Below are 20311 nucleotides of genomic sequence, written 5' to 3'. Positions count from 1 at the left end.
TTTAGGCATATTATGGTTTAGAATAGAATTGTGTTTTAAAAAAGGCTTTTAACTGCCTTATTTTATCATTTGTTTTTATGATTGTGAAGTCTAATAAACAATGTTTTTGCTAAATTAATAGGTAGGCACTAAATGCTCACCAATCAAAAAGCAGGTCATCAGATCTGCTTTATTGCCGATGTTCACTCAACAAGAAATGAAGAGCACAGAAAAGGAGAAAAACATCAAAATTGTGATTGCTTCTGGGGAATAAATTCTGGCTTCATTTGTAATATTATTTAGCAGAACAAATGGTGAAGAACAGCATGAACTGTACAATGTTTTTGCAACAGTTACCATTTACCATTGGAAGTTCCAGATAAAGTGGTTCTCAAGTGCCCATCAGTGCGAGAAGTGTTTGGAAAAAGTGAAAAGCACTTACCAATGTCTTCGTCATTTTTGACGACTTGGACGTGGATACTTGGCGACTTTTGAAAAAGCTGCCCATCAAAGTACATCTTTACTTGGTATAGGCCGCTGTCGTGTGCAAATACAGGGTTGATGACAAGAGAACAGTTGCCCAGGGGGAGGAGGGACAGGAACATCTGAGCTCTTGCACTGTAAGTGTCGGGCTGTGGTAATGGCTCCACAAACGAGTCCAGAACCCGGATCACAGGCGTGTACCATTTGTATGAATCTTTCACCACACCCCACTCCACCGCCAGCTCAGTAGGGTGGGCCTTGCTGTCTGTCTCATAGTGGCAAGGGATAAGAAGTCTTGTACCTCGTTTGGTTAATAATGTACCCTTGTCCAAAGAGAGAGACTTGATTTTCAAAGCTGTAAAACAAAGGCAAAAGAAAAAGCAAAGAGACTATGTGTTAGACTTCAGGGACATTCCACTTGCCTATATCTACATTAATCAGAGAAAAGCCTTGTAACATTTCAACTTCTAGAACTTTTGCAGGACGGTAAAAAGACCAGAAATGGATCAGGGTGTTTTTTGTGAATGGAAATAATTACAATGAGTTCGATGTCTTTAGTCAAAACATGTAGCTTAAAAACATTTCATTCATAATTTAACTAAACTTTTTCCACCACTAATCTGGGATTAGATAAATTAATATCCTATCCCTATGAAAACCTGGGGCCAGGTGCTTGCCAGAGGTTATCGGATTAGCACTCTACATTCTGTAAGAATGTATGTATACTTATTAAACATTATGTTAAGTTCTCTTTATTTTGTGCCAGTTTTAATATACTTTTAATAAAGTTAAAAAAAATCTCAACTAGCACAGGTTTTCAGCAAAAGACCCAACACACCAGAAACAGAGCATACATATTCAATTCAACCAGGCCAAGAGACCATGTCCCAGCCTTAGTGTCAGACCTCAACGAATCACCATCTTGGGTTCTAACTCCAACTATTAATGTTCTGTTTAGCTATCAGGCTTAGAAACAGTCTCTAAGGTTCTACTTTGGACTCTGCAGTGGCTCCAACCGTAACTCCATCGCAAGATGGATCCTTTTCATGCATTCAGAGTTGGAGTTGGTTATTAGCAGAGTAGTTGCTTTGAAGGTCATAGCGCAACAGCTAGTTTCAAGGAGCGTTTGCCATGTGTGAGGAAGATTCGAGGAGCTGGCTCTCATTGTTTCGTGAAGTTGCACTGAAACTCAGACACAGCATTGAGTTCCAGCGACAGGCTGCTGAGCTTTCCTTTCCGCAAAAACGGAATCAGGTGCAAGGAGTTATTGTAGGGCCAGTTGTACTACGCATTATAACAGACGTAAACCCACCCAAATTGGAGTTTGTGACAGTTAAGATGCTTTTTCTTATTTACTAATCTCATTTTAGGAGTCAGAAGCTCCTAAAATGGGAACCCGACTAAATACCAATTCTGTACTTAGGAGGGCTGTTTTGTAGGCATCCCTCCCAAATACCGAGTAAGTATGTAATGTGTCAGTGTTTTGCGACAAAAATCAGGTTGCAAAACATTGCTATTTTATCAACATGGTAACTCATTTAGGAAACTGTCCCTTGGAATGCATTCCCTATTGTGAAAGTAAAATATTCAAGGCCACTGCCTGCTCTTTAACAAACAAAAAAACATAATACTCTTCTTTTTAAATGCAGTCTCAATCCTTAAAAGAAAACAGGCTACATTTAGAAAAAAAAGTTTTCTTTATTAAAAAGCAATCACAGGTATAGGAGTCTGTTGACTGCAGCAGGCCACTCTCCCTAAATAAATCAAATAGAAGATTTGCAGAGTCCTTCTTGTCACCTATGATGGTATCCAGACACTGGCAGGGTCCAGTTGATTAGCTGAATAGCCTGGTCTTCAGGAACGTTCACAACTCTGGATGAGGTGGGGGAGGTCTGTAGATAAAAGGGTAGCTCATTCCATGTCTTCGCTGCTAGGTAGGAGAAGGAGCGTCCTTCGCATTTGCTATGTATATGGCGAGGGATGAGGGTTAGAGAAAGGTGGTTCAAGTAGGCAAGTCCGCAGTTGTCTAGGGCCTTGTATGCATGGGTCAGAGCTTGAACTGGCATCTTTTCTGTACAGAAAATCAGAGGAGTTCCCGGAGGTACGGCCATCCCTATGATGACCTTCATTCATGGAGAGTTGGAATTTGAGACCTAACTTATTTCTATGCATGAGGTAGGTAGGGTTCCGACCCACTACGATTTGGATTTATAAGAACCCATCTATTAGCACATAGGTTGGCTATTCAAAATCTTAACTGGTCGCAAACTGTGATCATTATTTTGCAACCAGAAATGAGCATATATGGCCCCTAGTTCCTTGGAAGAAAGTAGATCTAATTCTTAAGTACCATACACTCCAGTACAAAATAATGCAGTACCAAATGCAGTACACAAGGAAGATTGGTTTCCTCACCAGATTTAAGCCCTCCTCCTTTCCATCTACATTGAGAATTATACTGGAAATTAGTTTCTTACAGACAGCGGTCAATTAACTAATAACAGATACCATCCCCACACCATTTCAATCTTGTCCTATGCCAAGTTTACTCCTTCCATTCTTGATATTTAGGGTAGAAAGCAGCAAGAGGCGTCTTAGAGATGTAGCTGTGTGGTAGGTCCAGAGCTCAGACCTCAGCAGGCAACCACCAGACACAAGCACATATTGTCCCGCCCAGTGCTTATTTTTTAGTTGAAAAACAGTACTTTGACCATGCAGCAAAAGAAAATACTAAAAACTTCAAAGGGGACGAGACGCTCGGGTGATCGGCGGGGAACATGGCGGTTGGCTAACGAGCAGACTGTAAGCGTCTTGTCTCTTCTGGAGCACACTTACCTTGACGTTGTTTCAGAGGATTTTTTGGGACTCAAGAGTTGGTTCACCAAGGCAGGGGGGTGCTCAGCATTTGAGGAATGTAGGACGTTACAACGCATACATTTACAACAAATGCACTTACAACGCAGTTTTTACATCGCAACATCCTCTACAACGCATTCCGTTACATCGCATGACACTACATCGCATTTTAAGAAACTACCTTTACAACGCATTCCATTACATCGCATACTAACTTTACAATGCATACCATTACAACACATACCATTACATTACATTTAAGGTAAGTATTGGATACTCCAGGGGGTGCAACAGTAGGGTAAGTGTTGGATAGTGTAGGGGTAAAAATTACTAGTCTAACTCCAGGGGGTGCAACAGTACGGTACGTGTTGGATAGTGTAGGGATACTATGCGTTGTCATGGGAGGCGTTGAAATGGTATGCGTTGTAATGCCTGTGTTGTGGTGGCATGTGATGTAGTGTCATGCGTTGTAAAGGTATGCGTTGTAATGTCTACGTTGTAGTGACATGAGTTGTAAAGGATGTTGGAATGTAATGACTAAGTTGTAAGTGTAGTGCGATATAATGACTGTGTTGTAAAGGTTGTTTCCCTCTGTTGACCCGCACGGCCCGACTCCACAGGATACGCGATGAGTTACCCACGGGACTCTGTGGTCTCTTGCCGCCGGGCAGGTGAGTTGGGATCAGCAGGCAGTGACGTGGATCCACTTCCGGGGTAAAAGCTGTGTCAGCACAAGCGTGACACTGTAGCCCGTGGAGCAGAATTGAGCGTTGGACTTACGACCTTCTCATATGAGCCCTAAAAGGTTACCCAGGTCGGGAGCAAAAGATAAGGTGCAGGGGAGATCCGCCTTCACAAAAAAAGAGAGAGGAAGAAAATGGACAGTACGTAGGCAACATCCAATCCTGAAGTAAGGCCCCAAGGTAAAATAGGTACACTTTGAGGAATTTCCACGTGGATTTAGATTCCTTACAGTTGAGAGTCGGGGAAGTGGGAGAGGTGAGTGGGTCCCCTCCAGTTATCATCCCCACAACACAGGTCTCAACACCAGCAATAAGTGGGCATAATAGAGGTGAACCCCTGTTTACTCTGGTAAAAAGAGGTGGTAATTCTAGGAGTACAACAGACCCCTTTGGAGGGAAAATAAAAATGACACCCTCACAAAAATCTTTTTTTAAAGTGGGGAGACTGAGAACCTACCCAACGGTATAATCTCTGGTTCAGTCACCTGTACCCATAGTGTGAATCACCCTGAGGGCGGGGCAATAGAGGACTTGTCGCCAGTAAACAGGTTTCAGGTTTTGTCAGAAGAGGTAGCAAAGCGATACCAATGAGGATGATGGACGGAGCATTTGAGCAAATCAAACACTCACCCCCCAGCCAACTGATCTGGGTTTAATCCATCACCATTCTTTAGCTCACTCCACCACCCCAGTTCAGAAATGGCCGTATGCAAATCAGTCTGACCCTGTGCCTCATTGGAACAGTTCCAGCCCGAACTGCCAAGCCATGTCTTCCCTGGCCCGGAACCAAGCATCCTGGGACCGGTTTCGGATTCATAATCCTCATCAGCCAGGTTATCTTGAATCCAGTGGTAGAGTGAGCAAGGGACCCACGTCTGGGCATACCCTGCCAACTTATGGCGAACAAAGTGATACCAAAGGGGATGATGGACGGAGCATTTGAGCAAATCAAACACTCACCCCCCAGTCAACTGATCTGGGTTTAATCCATCACCATTCTTTAGCTCACTCCACCACCCCAGTTCAGAAATGGCCGTATGCAAATCAGTCTGACCCTGTGCCTCATGGGAACAGTTCCAGCCCGAACTGCCAAGCCATGTCTTCCCTGGACCGGAAACAAGCATCCTGGGACCGGGAGAGAGGAAGAAAATGGACAGTACATAGGCAAGATCCAATCCTCAAGTAAGACCCCAAGGTAAAATAGGTAGACTTTGAGGAATATCCACGTGGATTTAGATTCCTTACAGTTGAGAGTGGGGGAAGTGGGAGAGGTGAGTGGGTCCCCTCCATTTAATCATCCCCACAACACAGGTCTCAACACTGGCAATAAGTGGGCCTATTAGAGGTCAACCCCCGTTTACTCTGGTAAAAAAAGAGGTGGTAATTCTAGGAGTACAACAGACCTCTTTGGAGGGAAAATAAAAATCACACCCTCACGAAAATCTTTTTTTAAAGTGGGGAGACTGAAGAACTACCCAACGGTATAATCTCTGGTTCAATCACTTGTACCCATAGTGTGAATCACCCTGAGGGCGGGGCAATAGAGGACTTGTCGCCAGTAAACAGGTTTCAGGTTTTGTCAGAAGAGGTAGTAAGCCATATAAATACAATGGACTCAGGGGAGACTTCAACCAAGTAGAGGAGGGTACACCATCACTGCCAATGAATCAGGAAACTATAGGAGGTCTTCTACTCACGATTTCAGAAAAGATTAAACATAAATTTGCAAAATCAGAAGCAAATCAAGCTTAAATCTGAGAGGCTTGTGAGACACTTGAACTTAAAATGACAGACCTGACTGAAAGAATCAGCAATATGGAAGCATCTATAGAGGTTATGAAAGATGAAGTAATTCGTATTAGCAAGGAGATTCAAAACCTTAAAGTGGGAGGGAAAGCACTTAAAGAGAAGGAAGAAGCTTTAGAGAACCACTCAAGAAGGAACAATCTAGGGGTTCTTAATATTCCAGAGGGGAAAGAAAGAGGAAACTTGAAGGACTTCATTATAAATCTGATAAAAGAACAGATACCGGCAACATACAATTAGATCTTCAACAGGACATACAGCGAGTTCACAGGGACCGCTTTAGAAGAAATCTCCATAGAGACAAGTCTAGGAAAATCCTTACAAATTTCAATACCTACTCGATCAAAGAATTGATACTCTCGGAAGCTTTGAAAGTAGGCTCATACACAAAAGATGATTGGACTTTTCGCATCTATTCTGACTTAGCGAAAGCAACTCAAAACGACAATGGGAATTTGGTAAACACATGTAAGAACTCAAATCACTAAGAGCCACTGTCCAAATGAAATTGCCAACCACACTAAGAATAATGTGGAATAATAAAATGTGCAATATAAAAGAGCCAACCGAAGCCAAGAGTTGTAGCAAATACAAACACATCATTAGATTAATTGTCCAGCAACTAATCAAGGATACACATTGATCCCAGGGAGATGAGAGCTGATGGGCATGCTAAAATGCCCAGTTTGGTCAAAGGGAGGGTCCCCTTGGATGGGGGAGGGATACATCGGGGTGGCGTAGGGGTTACACATTAGATATAAAGAGTAGGAAAGGTGGGCACTGGGTGGGGAGCAAGTGGGAGAAAATAAAAAAATATATACACTCTTCCTATGTGACAAATGAGTTTAAAATGAAGGTGCTGGGAGTTGGATGGGCTGGAAACAGTAACAAATAAGACGCACAGCCGGACTATTTTAACATGGAACACAAATAGCCCAAGGGTTCCAGGTAGAAGAAGGAGAGTTCTTCAATTTTTAAAACAATCAAAGAATGACATCATATTCTTGCAAGAGACACACCTATATCAGGAAGAATGGGAAGAGATAATAAAGGGCCATAGATGGATTAGCCAATACGCATTTACAAATCAAAATTGCAAAGTGAAAGGAGTTGCAATTTTGTTAAAAAACTCCACCCAAGCTAAAATAATGAAAATGACTTTGAATCCTAAAGGGAGATGGTTAATCGTCACGGTTAGTGTTAATATTATAATATATTATCTTATAAGTTATGGTCCAAATACTGATGACCCAGTCCCGCCTCAAGAAATTTTCCAACAGTTGTTAGATAACGGGAATGTTATCATAATGGGGGGAGATTTCAATGTAGCATTGGACCCTGTATTGGATAAATCCTCCCTGAGACCAACATTAATACATAATTCAATGGAAAATTGGGGCTTGATAGATCCCTGGCGTTATAAAGCTGGCAAGAATAAGGAATATACACATAACAACAAGAATTATGGCCAAGCTTCAAGTATAGATTATTTTTTGATAGACACCAGATTGAAGAACAGGATTAAAGAAGTTATCCACCTCCCAGAACATCTCTCAGACCACTTCGCAGTAAAATTGGAGTTATCTCTAGACAGTGGCCTGGCTCGGTCTAGATGGAAAACAAAGTGATGGACACTAAAATGACTGCATTATATTGAGCCCTGCATTAGACAGATAATATCGTCATAATAACAAACACACAAAGGCAGATTGAAGAAGTCAAAAACAAGCTAACGTAACCTTTGGACAAGATAGTACAAAAAAATGGAATACCAGCAAATTAGCACACTATGAATATGGTGAGGGGTGTGATAAATTGCTGGTCTGGAAGACAAGGTGTGACATGATCAGGAGCTCAATTAAAGAGATAGTGCTGGAGGAAACTGGTAAACCATGTCAAGATGATCAGGACAGGCCATTGGGAAAGCGTTCACCTACTTTTCCCAAAATGTATATAGGGAAAACTCCTTAGCCACAGATAGACAAGATTAATGAATGGCTGCAAAAGGATCCCTTACCAAAGCCAGCTCAGGATAAAGAGGAATATCTTAATAAACAAATCATCTCTGAAGAAATATTAAAAGCAATTAAAGGTTTAAAAAAAGGGGAAAGCTCCAGGACTGGAACTTTTTATTGTCGGATGACATTGAAAATAAAGGATTGAGGGCGTGGCCAACAGCATGGCCGGGTAAGACGTACAGCGGCGGAGCTCCGGCGAGGCTGCCCAGTGATCCGGCGATAGCACTAATCCTGCACACGAAAAACTGATACTAAACTGTGCCTAAGGGTGTCCGGCACCGACACGAAGGGAAAAAAGCGGAGGTTTCTGGTGCCAGAGCCGACGAAATTGCCCCGGACTGACAGGCTCGCCTGCCCGGCTGCACCAACATGGCGGCCGTCGGTTCCTGAGGAGGCGGAAAGAAGTGATCGTTCACTCCGAGATCTTTCTTTGCTCCTGTGTGTGGCGGCGGGGGACGTCTGACGAGCCGACTGGAACCCGCAGTGAGTCCCCACGCTGACACCCCCTCCCTCGCCCCCCAGCTCGGTGGGAGGACGAACGTCTGAAGGGGACCTATATCAATATGGCACCCGGAGCTGTGTAGCCGAGCAGACACCGCCGAGAGCCGTAGATGGAGCATCCGGCTGGCTGAGGAAGGGAGACCGGTGAGCGAAACGAAGGGCAAGGAACGCCACAGCGGGAATGCGGCAGACCAGCGGCGCGTGAAGTGAAAAGCGCGGTGGGTGCAAGCCTAGCCCCCCCCCCTCCCCGTGGGACTGTGTGCCCTGGACTGTATTTCCCGGCGGAAGTGGGGGGTGCTAACCCGGCCCCAGGACCCCCCCTCCACCCGTGCTCCCGTGGGGCAGCATAGCGGGAGCCTCTACCTGGTGGTGGGACATACGCGCCACTGAACCGGATCGCAACATCTGAGGCGGGAGCAGCAAGGGCGCCCAGATTCTAACCATCCCAAACGATCCGGAGCCAGGAGCCGGGTAGAGGGAGAGAGCGCGCCCTACTGGAGAGGGGACACCCGCACTCGCCCTGGGGGGGGGCACCTGGCGGCGTGATTGTGGGCGGCTCGCCATTTTTACGCCACCGGCGACAGAGAGGGGACCACAGGGGAGCACCATACCGCAGTAACAGCGAATGAAGGTCACGACACGGGGACGCAGAGCGGCGGTTGGCGATCCAGGGACAAGGAAGGGAGCACGACCTAAGCCTGAAGGTCAGCGACGGCGCGGCTGCCCCTCGGCGTGGCAAGTGGACAGTCCGACGACCTCTGAGCAGGTGGAGAGACGAGGACAAGGTTACAGCGGGTCGGGATATGACGCCGGACCCCAAGCCCTAACCCCGACGCGGTAGAGAATCAACGAGGAAGCCACATGAGGAGGTGCCCGGCCGGGCAATTGCAGAAGACAGTGGAGAAGACCTTGGGCAGGAGGGGAGCACCGGAAGGCCACGTCTAACCACCCGGGTGAAGGCCGTCGAAGGGCGGCAGAAGCGTCCCGGCGGTAGCTGCGACACAAAAATGGGGAAAAAGGAAATCCAGTCAAAGGGCCCATGGACAACTTTGCGGCGCCGCGCCCAGTAACTGAGGGCCTCCAAACGGTGCAGCCCGCACGCACAGACACTGAACTACTGATGGCGGCGATCCAGGCCTCCCGCGCGGATATCCAGGAGTCCAGAGCGGTGTTGGAGGGCAAAATTGGCGAGGTGGGGTCAGAGGTGACGCTACTGAGGCAGGACTTACGGAATTTGTCCGACAGGGTCACATCGGCGGAAACGCGAATGGGAGAGACAGAAGACTCGATCACGACTCTCCGAAGGGAAATGGCGGAACTGCAGGCCTCACATCGTCAGCTGGCCTGGAAGGTGGACGACGCCGAAAATAGGTCACGACGCAATAACCTGCGTTTTGTTGGATTTCAGGAAGGAATTGAACAGAATGATATGGTATCTTTCCTGCACACGTGGCTACGGGACACTTTTCCACAAGCGCAATTCTCGCCGTGTTTCATTATAGAAAGGGCACACAGGGCCCTCCTTGCGAAACCTCCGGAAGGGGCTCGACCGCGACCGGTGCTCGCACGTTTTTTGAATTATGCTGACAGAGACTTGATACTGAAGGAGGCGAGGAAGAAGGGGGAGATCCGGCTAGAAAACTCACATGTTATGATCTTCCCAGACTACAGCCAGGAGGTGCAAAAGCAGAGGCGGTCCTTCGACTCAGTTAAGGCGAAGCTGAGGGACCTGAAACTACCATACATGCTGCTGTTCCCGGCGAAACTAAAAGTGATCAACGACAAAACCCTTTTCTTCACACACCCGGAGGACGCATGGTAGTGGTTGGAGGAGCGCCCGATCCTCAATAGTAGAGACGGCGAGGCGTGATGCGCTGGGCAGGTCACTGAGGACTGCGGCGCAATGGGAACTTCCGAAACCCCAAAGACTGAAATCCAGAAGATCTAAGAGACAAACACCGGCAACGCCGTATAGAGGCCGCGACACGGGGCGAGCGCGAAAGGGGCGCTCGGCCTCCCCAAGAGGTGCAACAGCACAAGGGTCGAGATTTGCGGTGCTGCAAAACACGGCACGCTCAGAAGGAGACGAGGAGGAAATACTGGACAGCCACACTTCGGCCGGGGAAGAAGAGGAAGAAGCAGGACAATCGGATCATCCATTGGTTAAAGAGATCAGGGGCCTGGAACAAGACCTGTCGGGACAACACAGTGCGCCTGAGTCGGAATCTCAAGACTCCAAATACTAAAAGGTGCAAGGCCAAAATGGATAATAAACCGGATTTACAGTGTATTGGAGAAACTGATGGTGACTGAAGAACCGAGTGGACAGGCAGGACTGAAATGGCAGCCCTCTGCAGAGAAGCACGCAAGTTGTAACCACCCCCTTTTTATTGTGTTTGTTTGACTCGTTTATAGGACTGTGTGGTAGTGTTACATAACCACATAGTGGGTGGGTGAGGGCGGGCGACAGACCGACTCCTACTGACAGCTCGGTCCTCGGAGGGAATGAGTCTGGAAGGGGAGGGAGGTGGGGGTCACCGGGGGGAAAAGTTGCATAAGTTGGGGTTAGGGGGGGAGGTGGGGAGGGGGACAGCCACAATCAGGCGAGTTGCAGCACCACTACTGGCGTCCAGCACCAACGCCAACTGAACATAAACACCATCCACCAACATGGCAGGTACACTGACCACACCACCGCAGGAAGGCAGGGGGGTGTCAATCCTCACATGGAATTAAAAGGGGACTAGTGAACGCATACATCAAGAGGGTGGCGCCAGATTTTGCCCTACTGCAGGAGACACACCTCAGAGGCGGAAAATGTACATTCATAGCACGAGGGAGGTATGCGGTCCTAGCACACGCAGGGTACACCCAAGATTCAAGAGGAGTTGCCATACTGATAAATAAAGCATTTCCATTTACTATACTCCGTACATGGAGTGACCCACAGGGGACCTATGCCGGTGTACAGGGAGTGTGGAGGAGGCAAAGATACACAATACTCTCGGTCTATGCCCCACCGAAACTGCAGGCACGCACACACAAGGCGATAGCTGCGATCCTCCTAGAGACTGCAGATACAATACAAATAGTGGGGGGTGACTTTTACGACGTTATGTCGGAAGAGCTAGACCGCACAGGGCCAACGCGTAGAGGAGGGGCGAGGACGGCCCTGTCACAACACATGGCCAATCTGGGTCTTACTGATGTATGGAGATGGCGACACCCTACCATAGAGGAATACTCCTTCTACTCCGGGGCCCATAGAGTGTTCTTGAGACTAGACTACATTTTCATGGCCAGGCAATACCTCACTACTGGGGACGAGGTGACATATAAAGCACGGGGAATCTCTGATCACTCACCGTTGTACGTGAAGGTTGGGGCAGGCAGGGGTTGGACAGGCGCAGAATGGCGATTGGCAGCCTGGGATCTCCAGAAACCAGAGATAATGAGAGGACTCCGGGCCGACGTCAAAGTCTATGTGGCAGAAAATGAAGGCACGGTTGACTCCGGAGTAACCTTCTGGGAGGCCATGAAAACGGTCCTGAGAGATAGGGCACAGAGTAGATTACGAGAAGACCATAGGAAACAACAGGCAGTGGTAGCGGAACTGGAGGCCACAATACTGCAGTTAGAAGAGGAGTACGCAAAGATGAAGTTGTTTTGAGGCGCTTGCTAGACAAGCAGCGGGAATATAGAGAGGTAGTCTCGAACGAAGCACGGACGCAATCATTGACAACCCTGCACCGGCTATACGATGTGGGCGACAAATCAGGCAAGCTCCTAGCATGGTTAAGCAGGAAAGAAAGGGCAGCGAGATAGGTGGAACGGATTAAACGGTCCGATGGCAACTTGGTATGCAACGAACAGGAGATAGCCGAAGCCTTTGCGTCCCACTATGAAGGCTTCTACGCGGCGAGAGACCTTGGGACGGTGGAGGACGCGCTACAATACATGGAGGGAGTGGATCTTCCTACACTAGCGACTGAATTCAGCGTGGCAATGGAGGCCGACATCTCACCCGACGAGATCTCTGAGGCCATTAATAAACTTAAAACAGGGAAAACGCCAGGGCCCAACGGATTCCCGGCGGAATTTTTTAAACGTACAGCAGATCTCTTGACACGCCACCTGAAGGCCCTGTATACTGAAGCTTACCAGGCAGGAAGCCTTCCACCGGATATCACTCGGGCCACCATTGTCCCGATTCACAAAAAGGGCAAACCCACAGACGATTGCGCTTCGTATCGCCCCATTTCACTCCTTAACATTGAGGTGAAGATATTGGCTACGGTGCTGGCGGCCCGCCTGAGGTCAGTGATCCCAGACCTCATACACGCAGACCAATCCAGTTTCTTGCCAGACAGAGCGACTAAACTAAATCTGAGACGCACGCACAATTGGCTGCAAGAAGTCAAGGATAGAGAGGAACCTCACTGGTTTCTATCCTTAGACGCCGAAAAAGTGCTCTCTTTCAATAGAAATGTAGAGCGAGTCATGACCGAAGCGATAGAGGACATGAATAGATGGAGGCAACTGCCAATCACCCTGCTGGGTAGGGCAGCAATGTATAAAATGATTACCCTCCCAAAGTTCCTCTATTCACTCCAAAATGAGTACTACCCGCTCCCGGCTACCGCATTACCTAAGGTTCACGCGGACCTCCGTTCCGACCTATGGCTGGGGAAACAGCCGGGTATTGCCCTTCAGACACTCCAACGACACCAGTACAATGGGGGGATTTCCTTACCCAATCTAGAAGCATACTATTGGGCGGAACACCTGACGCCCATAAACGACTGGATCCATGCCCCGGCCGACCACCCGACATATGCACTGGAGAGACAGAAGATGTCCCCACACAGTGTGCATCACTATTTATATGGAGGAAAGATTCGTAAGTCGCTCCTACCTGCGACATTGATCACGCTACGAGCATGGGTACGTATGGGATGGCACGGGAGACTAACTAGACAGACGCCGTTGTGGCAGTGCCATTGGCTGACGGAATTGAAAAAATTGAAGGGTTTCCAAAGATGGGACGACATAGGCATCTCGCATATTGGAGATGTCATAAATAAGGGGGAATTGAAGTCGTTTCACAGGCTACAAGAGGAATTTGGTCTACACCGCTCGCAACTTTTCAAACATACACAATTGACGCATGCATGGAGAGCCCAACACATCACACTTAGGGACCTGCCTGAATACGCACCGCTGGAAGGTAGACTCCTGCAGGAACAGTTAACACATCAGGCGGTCTCACTCACATACATGACACTAACCAATAATATGCTCGGTGACTTAACGAAATTAAGGAGGTTGTGGGAGGCAGACGTGGGCGAAATGGAAAATTTAGATTGGGAAATAGTCCTGATGCACCCATGCGAGGTAGTGATTAAATCTAGGCTGAGACTCATTCAACTGAACGTGCTCCACAGGACGTACTTTGATAGGGTGCGCCTCCTCAGAACAGGGAAAATAACAGACACCATGTGTCTCAGATGTAAACATCAAATAGGAGACTTTCACCACACTATCTGGTCGTGTGATAAAATACAACTATATTGGACACACATTTTTACGGAACTAGGGGAAGTCTTAGGGATAGAATTAGAGCGGGATCCAAAATTGGCATTGTTGGGCATGACGAATGAAGTAGACCTACCACGCAATCAACTCATATTTCTAGTGCTAGCACTGGTAGTGGCAAAGAGGGACATAGCAAAACACTGGGGGGCAGTAGAGACACCGAACATAGAGGAATGGAGAAGGGGCCTAGATCTCTACATGGTGGCAGAAAGGGTAACATATAAGGCGAGAGGGTGCCCCAAAAAGTTCCGGAGAGTCTGGGCGAAGTGTAGGCAATACCATGGTCTTGAGGGAGGGCAGTGAGGAGGGAGGGGCTGAGAACGGAGGGTCAGTCACTGGAGTGAGACCAATTGTGACATGATGAGGTCGTGAGGGGACAGGTGTACAACTCGAGGAGGAATTTTAAAAATACAAGACTGGAAAGGCAATGTTCAGTGGGGAGGTGCTGGGAGGGGGGAAGTGGTGGGGTGGGGGGGGGGGGGGGGGGGGGAACGACGACCACAAGGCAGATGTCGCGAATACCGTGGAGCACAATGGACTGGATGTGGCAATGTACATGTTGGGGAATGTTATCTTAGTTACAACGGACACAGTGGGGGGGAGGGAGGGTGCGGTATAAACAAAATGCAGGTTACCGATTGGATATGGAAAGCCCGAAATGACAATGACTTTATAATGCTGGCTGATTAAATGACACTGCGCCGCCCGGCCTCAGGGATATGGGCTGATGGGCCGTGATAACAATTGTGATTTATATCAATGTAAAGTCGGCAGTTTTGTAATGCAACATATGGGCTGATGAGATCCGTGTTTACCCTGCAACAAAAATAAAGTTTAAAAAAAAAAAGAAAATAAAGGATTGATTTTGATACAACCCAAACAAGGGAACACATTTATTGAACTGACTACCTGGGTAGTTCACCACTCCAAATGTTGGTGTAGTTCTTTCTCTGCTGGGCAGTTGGCCCCCAAAAACGGCAGGTGCAGGAGTTGTATGTGCACACCAACTTGAATTATCTTTGGATTTACCATGCAGGGAATATAGCTGGGAACTGCGGCTATCCCAATCCGCCGTTGTGCCTTATTCCATTCAAAGCTCCAGTCAAAGGTACAGTCTTGGGGAAAGAACACGGTCCCTGGAAACCTGTTTGGCAGGGACCCAGGTTAAATCAAGTCAAAGTGCATCATAAACCTGGCATAAAATGTGGGGGGTACTGCAACAGAAACCTACTTTCCTAAAATGTCATACTAACTGTTGAATGTAACTCTCTTTGATTCCAGCAAAGTCTAGGGGTCCTGGTGTACTGCGGTAATTGGCAATATAGAGATTCATGTTATAGCTGACTCTGGATCGCCGATTACCATACTGTCAGATGTCACATTTCATTACAAATGGAATAGTAAGATCAAGCTGAAACAGATGGATGTAAACCCCAAAGCAAAGTGGAGATAGATATGATGGGTATTTTATGCCCAGGGTGGAATGTTTATGTAGGCACATTGTTGCAAGTGCATGTAGCCATCAAAGTGCGGAATATCATTGGGTGGCAAGATTTGGCTATAATAAGTCTATACTTAATGCTGGGAACTGAGAATCTCATAGTAATAGGTGATATTCCTGCAGGTTGTGTGGATTAAGATCCCTCTGTGGTGTGTGCTGAAGAGGGTTTATGTGCCACAGTCATTGAAAGCATTTTTAAACATTTTCCTAGTGTGTTTACTGACAAGATGGGTTTTGAACACCAAATTCATCTCAAATCAGGAGCCCAGCCATTATTCACAAGGTATGTCCTCTACCGCTGAGTGCAAGAGATGAACTTAAATCTGTGCTAAAATTTTTGTGCTCTGAATGCGTTATAGCACGGCGTCTCTTTAGAGTAGGTTTCTCCCATCATGGTGGCGAGGAAGAAAAAAGATGAGGTCATGCGTCATGCTTTGCGTTGACTTGTACACCTTAAACAAGAATAACCTGATTGACTGCCACCCTTTCCCAAAAATACAAGAGTTGCTAGCCAAATAGGGGGCAGCCAAATTCTTTTCCATCCCTAACTTGCACTTGCCTTGCCACCAAATACCGCTCTCAGCTGAGTCACACGAATGTACTACGTTTGTCACCCCATTTGGAGTTTCTAAAATCTTAAACTTCGCTTTGGCCTAGCTTCGACAGCTACGTCTTTCAAAAACTCAAGGACAATCTTTTGGTGAACATATATCCCGGGTTCAAGCACATACTGGTTTTTGCTAGCAGTTGGAAGGCAAATAACACAACTTTGCATAAAGTACTCTCTGTTATCCACTGCAGGAATGACGATGAGGCAGGACAAATACAAATTTGGCAAACAAGAGCTTGAGTATTTAGGGTGCACAATCTCACTTGATGGTATCAAACCCAAGTTTTCCTTGATCAAGGCCATTTGCAATGCTGCTCCCCCCAACGATAGAAATGCTCTTTGCTCATTTTTGGGTCTAGTAGAATATTGCTGTTTTGTACATGGATATTCATAGACGGTAGACCCTTTGCAAGCCTTGTTTAGGAAGGGTGCAAATTCAAATGGACAGACAAACTATCTGAGACATTTGACAAAGATAAGAACTTGATCGCTGTGGCTCCTGCATTACACCCATTTCAGGATGACTGCAAGTGTTTCATCAGTGTTGATGCAAGTTTAACTGGTCTGGAAGTTGTTTTTAGACAATGGGTGGCAGGTAAGAACACTCCATACGTAATAAACAACGGGAGAGTAAGGGTATTCTTATTGGGTTATACTCCTAATCCACTGGAGCTTCTTTATTTTTAAAAAACAAAAAGAGGAGTATCCCCAGGACACAGTGTCCTAGTGATCAAACATGGAGGGAGAAAAATGCAGATAAAGAAAGAATTATTTCCTTTTTTAGAAACCCCTCACTTACCAACCTGGTTGGTGATATGCTTCATCATCGGGGTCCACCCGAGTGACCGAGTGCCACTCAGGTGTGCTTCGACGCCTGTAACTACAGCAGAGCTGGTTCTTTTGTGAGTTGTGAAAGTTTATTTAGGAAATAAGTAAGTTAAAAAAGTGTTCTAAATGTACTCCCTGCAGCCTTTATTCTAGAGTCGTGAGACACGGTTAAAAAAAAAGTGGGATACTTCTACTGGCATGATTTGACCAGAAAGTATCAGTTTCGTTGTGAGAATATGGTCAACATGTTTCAACCTTCAAGTCAAGTCAAGTCAAGTCAAAAGATTTATATAGCGCGCTACATACCCGGAGGGTCTCAAGGCGCTTGAAGAAGGGTGGGGAATTACTTGTCGAATATCCAAGTTTTAAGTTGCTTTCTGAATGCTAGGTGGTTCTGAGTGAGACGAAGGTGAGTGGGGAGTGAGTTCCAGGTTTTAGCTGTGAGGTAGGAGAAGGATCTACCTCCCATGGTGGTTTTATTGATGCGAGGTACGGTAGCAAGCGCTTGGTTGGAGGATCGTAGTTGGCGGGAAGGGGTGTAGAAGGAAAGTCGTGTGTTGAGGCATTCGGGTCCAAGTTCGTAAAGTGCTTTGTGTGCGTGGGTTAGGAGGCGGAAAGTAATCCTCTTATTGACGGGGAACCAGTGGAGGTTTTTCAGGTGATTAGAGATGTGGTCTTTACGTGGGATGTCTAGTATGAGTCTGGCTGATGCGTTCTGGATGCGTTGGAGTTTTTTCTGGAGTTTTGCAGTGATACCGGCGTATAGGGTGTTTCCGTAGTCCAGGCGGCTGGTGACCAGTGCATGGGTGACCGTTTTTCTGGTTTCGGTGGGGATCCAGCGAAATGTTTTTTTGAGCATGCAAAGAATGTTGAAGCAAGATGATGAAACGGCGTTGACTTGTCTGTTCATCGAGAGTGAGGAGCCAGGATGACGCCGTGCGTGGTCCGTCGGGATGGGTGCTTTTCCAAGGGCCTCTGGCCACCAAGAGTCATCCCAGGCGGAGGGGGAGGTACCTAAGATAAGGACTTCTGTTTTGTCTGAGTTAAGTTTCAGACGGCTGTGCTTCATCCACTCGGCTACATCTGTCATTCCTTCATGTAGGTTGGTTTTGGCGGTGTTAGGGTCTTTGGTGAGTGATAGGATCAGTTGAGTGTCATCAGCGTAGGAGATGATGTTGAGGTTGTGTTGGCGTGCGATGGCCGCGAGGGGGCTCATGTATACGTTGAAGAGGGTGGGACTGAGTGAGGACCCTTGTGGTACGCCGCAGATGACTTCAGTGGCCTCTGAGTGGAATGGTGGGAGGCGGACTCTCTGGGTTCTTCCGGTGAAGAACGAGGTGATCCATTCCAGTGCTATTCCTTGGATTCCGATGTTTCTGAGGCGCTGTAGAAGGGTGCTATGGCAGACTGTGTCGAAGGCTGCGGAGAGGTCGAGGAGGATGAGGGCGACTGTGTCTCCATTGTCCAGTAGAGTTCGAATGTCGTCTGTTGCTGCGATGAGTGCGGTCTCAGTGCTGTGTTTGGCTCGGAAGCCGGACTGTGAGGAGTCGAGGGATTTGTTGGTTTCGAGGAAGGCGGCGAGCTGGTTGTTGACAGCTTTCTCGATGACTTTGGCCGGGAATGGGAGGAGCGAGATGGGGCAGTAGTTTTTGAGTTCGGTGGGGTCAGCTGTGGGTTTTTTCAGAAGGGCGCTGAGTTCGGCGTGTTTCCAGCTTTCTGGGAAGGTGCCGGATTTGAGGGAGCAGTTGATGACGTCTCGGAGGTGTGGTGCTATGATGGAGTCTGCTTTGTTGAAGATGTGGTGAGGGCAAGGGTCTGAGGGGGATCCTGAATGGATGGAGTTCATCAGGCGAATGGTGTCCTCAGTGGAGATTGGGTTCCAGTCATTAAGGATGTTCAAGGGGGGTGAAGGTCCTGCAGAAGGTTGGGTGGGTTGGTCTCCGGGTCGGTTGTCGAAGCTGTTGTGGATGTCTGCGATTTTGTTGTGGAAGAACGAAGCTAGGGAGTCGCAGAGGGCTTGAGAGGGGGTGATGTCGTTGGAGTTGGCTGAGGGGTTGGTAAATTCTTTGACGATGCTGTTATTGCAGCGGCACTCTTCAGACAAACATGCAGTGGATGTAAGTACAACGCGATCTTTTAGATCGCAGTACTTCACAACGCGGTTATTACAACGCAAGTCGTTACAACTACTTGCTTTGGAGGGCACGGATTGAGGAATATTATAATTTTATATTCCAACACCAGTCCACGTAACAGTAGGGAAGGTGTTGGAATACAAAATTACAATATTCCTTAACCAACAGCGCCATCCAGCGCAAGTCGTAATAACGACTTGCGTTGTAATGGCAGTGTGGTAAAGGTCGTGCGGTGTAAACACCGCATTGTAAACGACGTTTACCGCATGCAGTGGTACATCACTATTCAAAGTGCATTCTTTGTCTGATCTCTGAGTGCCTTCATTTTCATTCCATACCCACTCAACATTCACCATTTCAAAAGTGGGTGTCATGCGTTCCTTCAATTCCTTGGAGCGCCTTATGACTAGTCATGATTTTAGTGCATTCAATGCCCTTTAATCAGGCATTACGTGATAATACACTTGGTATTCACTGATATGCCCCTGGACACTTACTGCCTCTACATATAAATGTACCAACAGCACAGAATAATTTGAATATCCATTGCCCTTCTTTAACGACTTTTAGAAGGCTGGGCTCAAACACTGAGTAAATACTATCTTCTTATGACGAATTAACCGTGATTCAATATTTACTATCCCTCTAATCTTCCATTTTTCCACCATTGAAACAGTGAAATAACAAGCATGTTTTCACCATTAATGTATGTATGCCAACTGTGCTAAACAATAGAGTCCAAATTACCAACATATCACCATTTCTATCCACATTAATTAAATGCACGGAAGACTAGGGATTCAATAAAGTTTCCTTGCTACTTACAATATGACTAGGAACTTACCCTAGACCCCTTACATGTAATGGTCAAACCTTTGTTTTTACCCTGTTCCTTAACCTGCACAGGACGTTTACTACACAACGCCCTCCCGTCACTCGCGTCTTGATCAGCTCACCGTGACGCGAGCGCTGTGATTGGTTGATGCCTACCCAGAGTAACTGTGTCCACCAGTATCCTCGGGACTCCGTGTGGACGATAGACAGGTTTCCGGCGGGCCGCTTAATTTTGACAAGTCAGAATTTAACTCTGCGGGTGGGCTCTGCATTTATTCGGCGTTCACATGCAGGGGCCGATGTCATTCCCTAAGTGTCTCGTAGTGTAATGCTGAACCACAACTAAAAACTTTACATTTTTAACTTCTCTCGCCTGTAGAATGCTCATTTAAAGCCCCCCCCCACCCCCACCCACGGTATCC

General features: G+C 47.1%; 1 protein-coding gene across 1 annotated transcript in view; it reads right to left on the bottom strand.

The window, feature by feature from the left end:
- LOC147678890 (uncharacterized) overlaps positions 1 to 20311 on the bottom strand; it is a 197227-nt gene that overhangs the window by 125931 nt on the left and 50985 nt on the right. Inside the window, exon 4 of the mRNA XM_086942655.1 lies at positions 422 to 817. Coding sequence (XP_086798781.1) covers positions 422 to 817 — 396 coding nt within the window. The remainder of the gene's footprint in view (positions 1 to 421; positions 818 to 20311) is intronic.

The sequence above is a fragment of the Lissotriton vulgaris genome, chromosome 11 (assembly GCF_964263255.1).
Source record: "Lissotriton vulgaris chromosome 11, aLisVul1.2, whole genome shotgun sequence".
Classification (NCBI taxonomy): domain Eukaryota; kingdom Metazoa; phylum Chordata; class Amphibia; order Caudata; family Salamandridae; genus Lissotriton; species Lissotriton vulgaris.
Note: the sequence above shows the minus strand (reverse complement) of the source record. Positions and strands in the feature narration are given on the sequence as shown.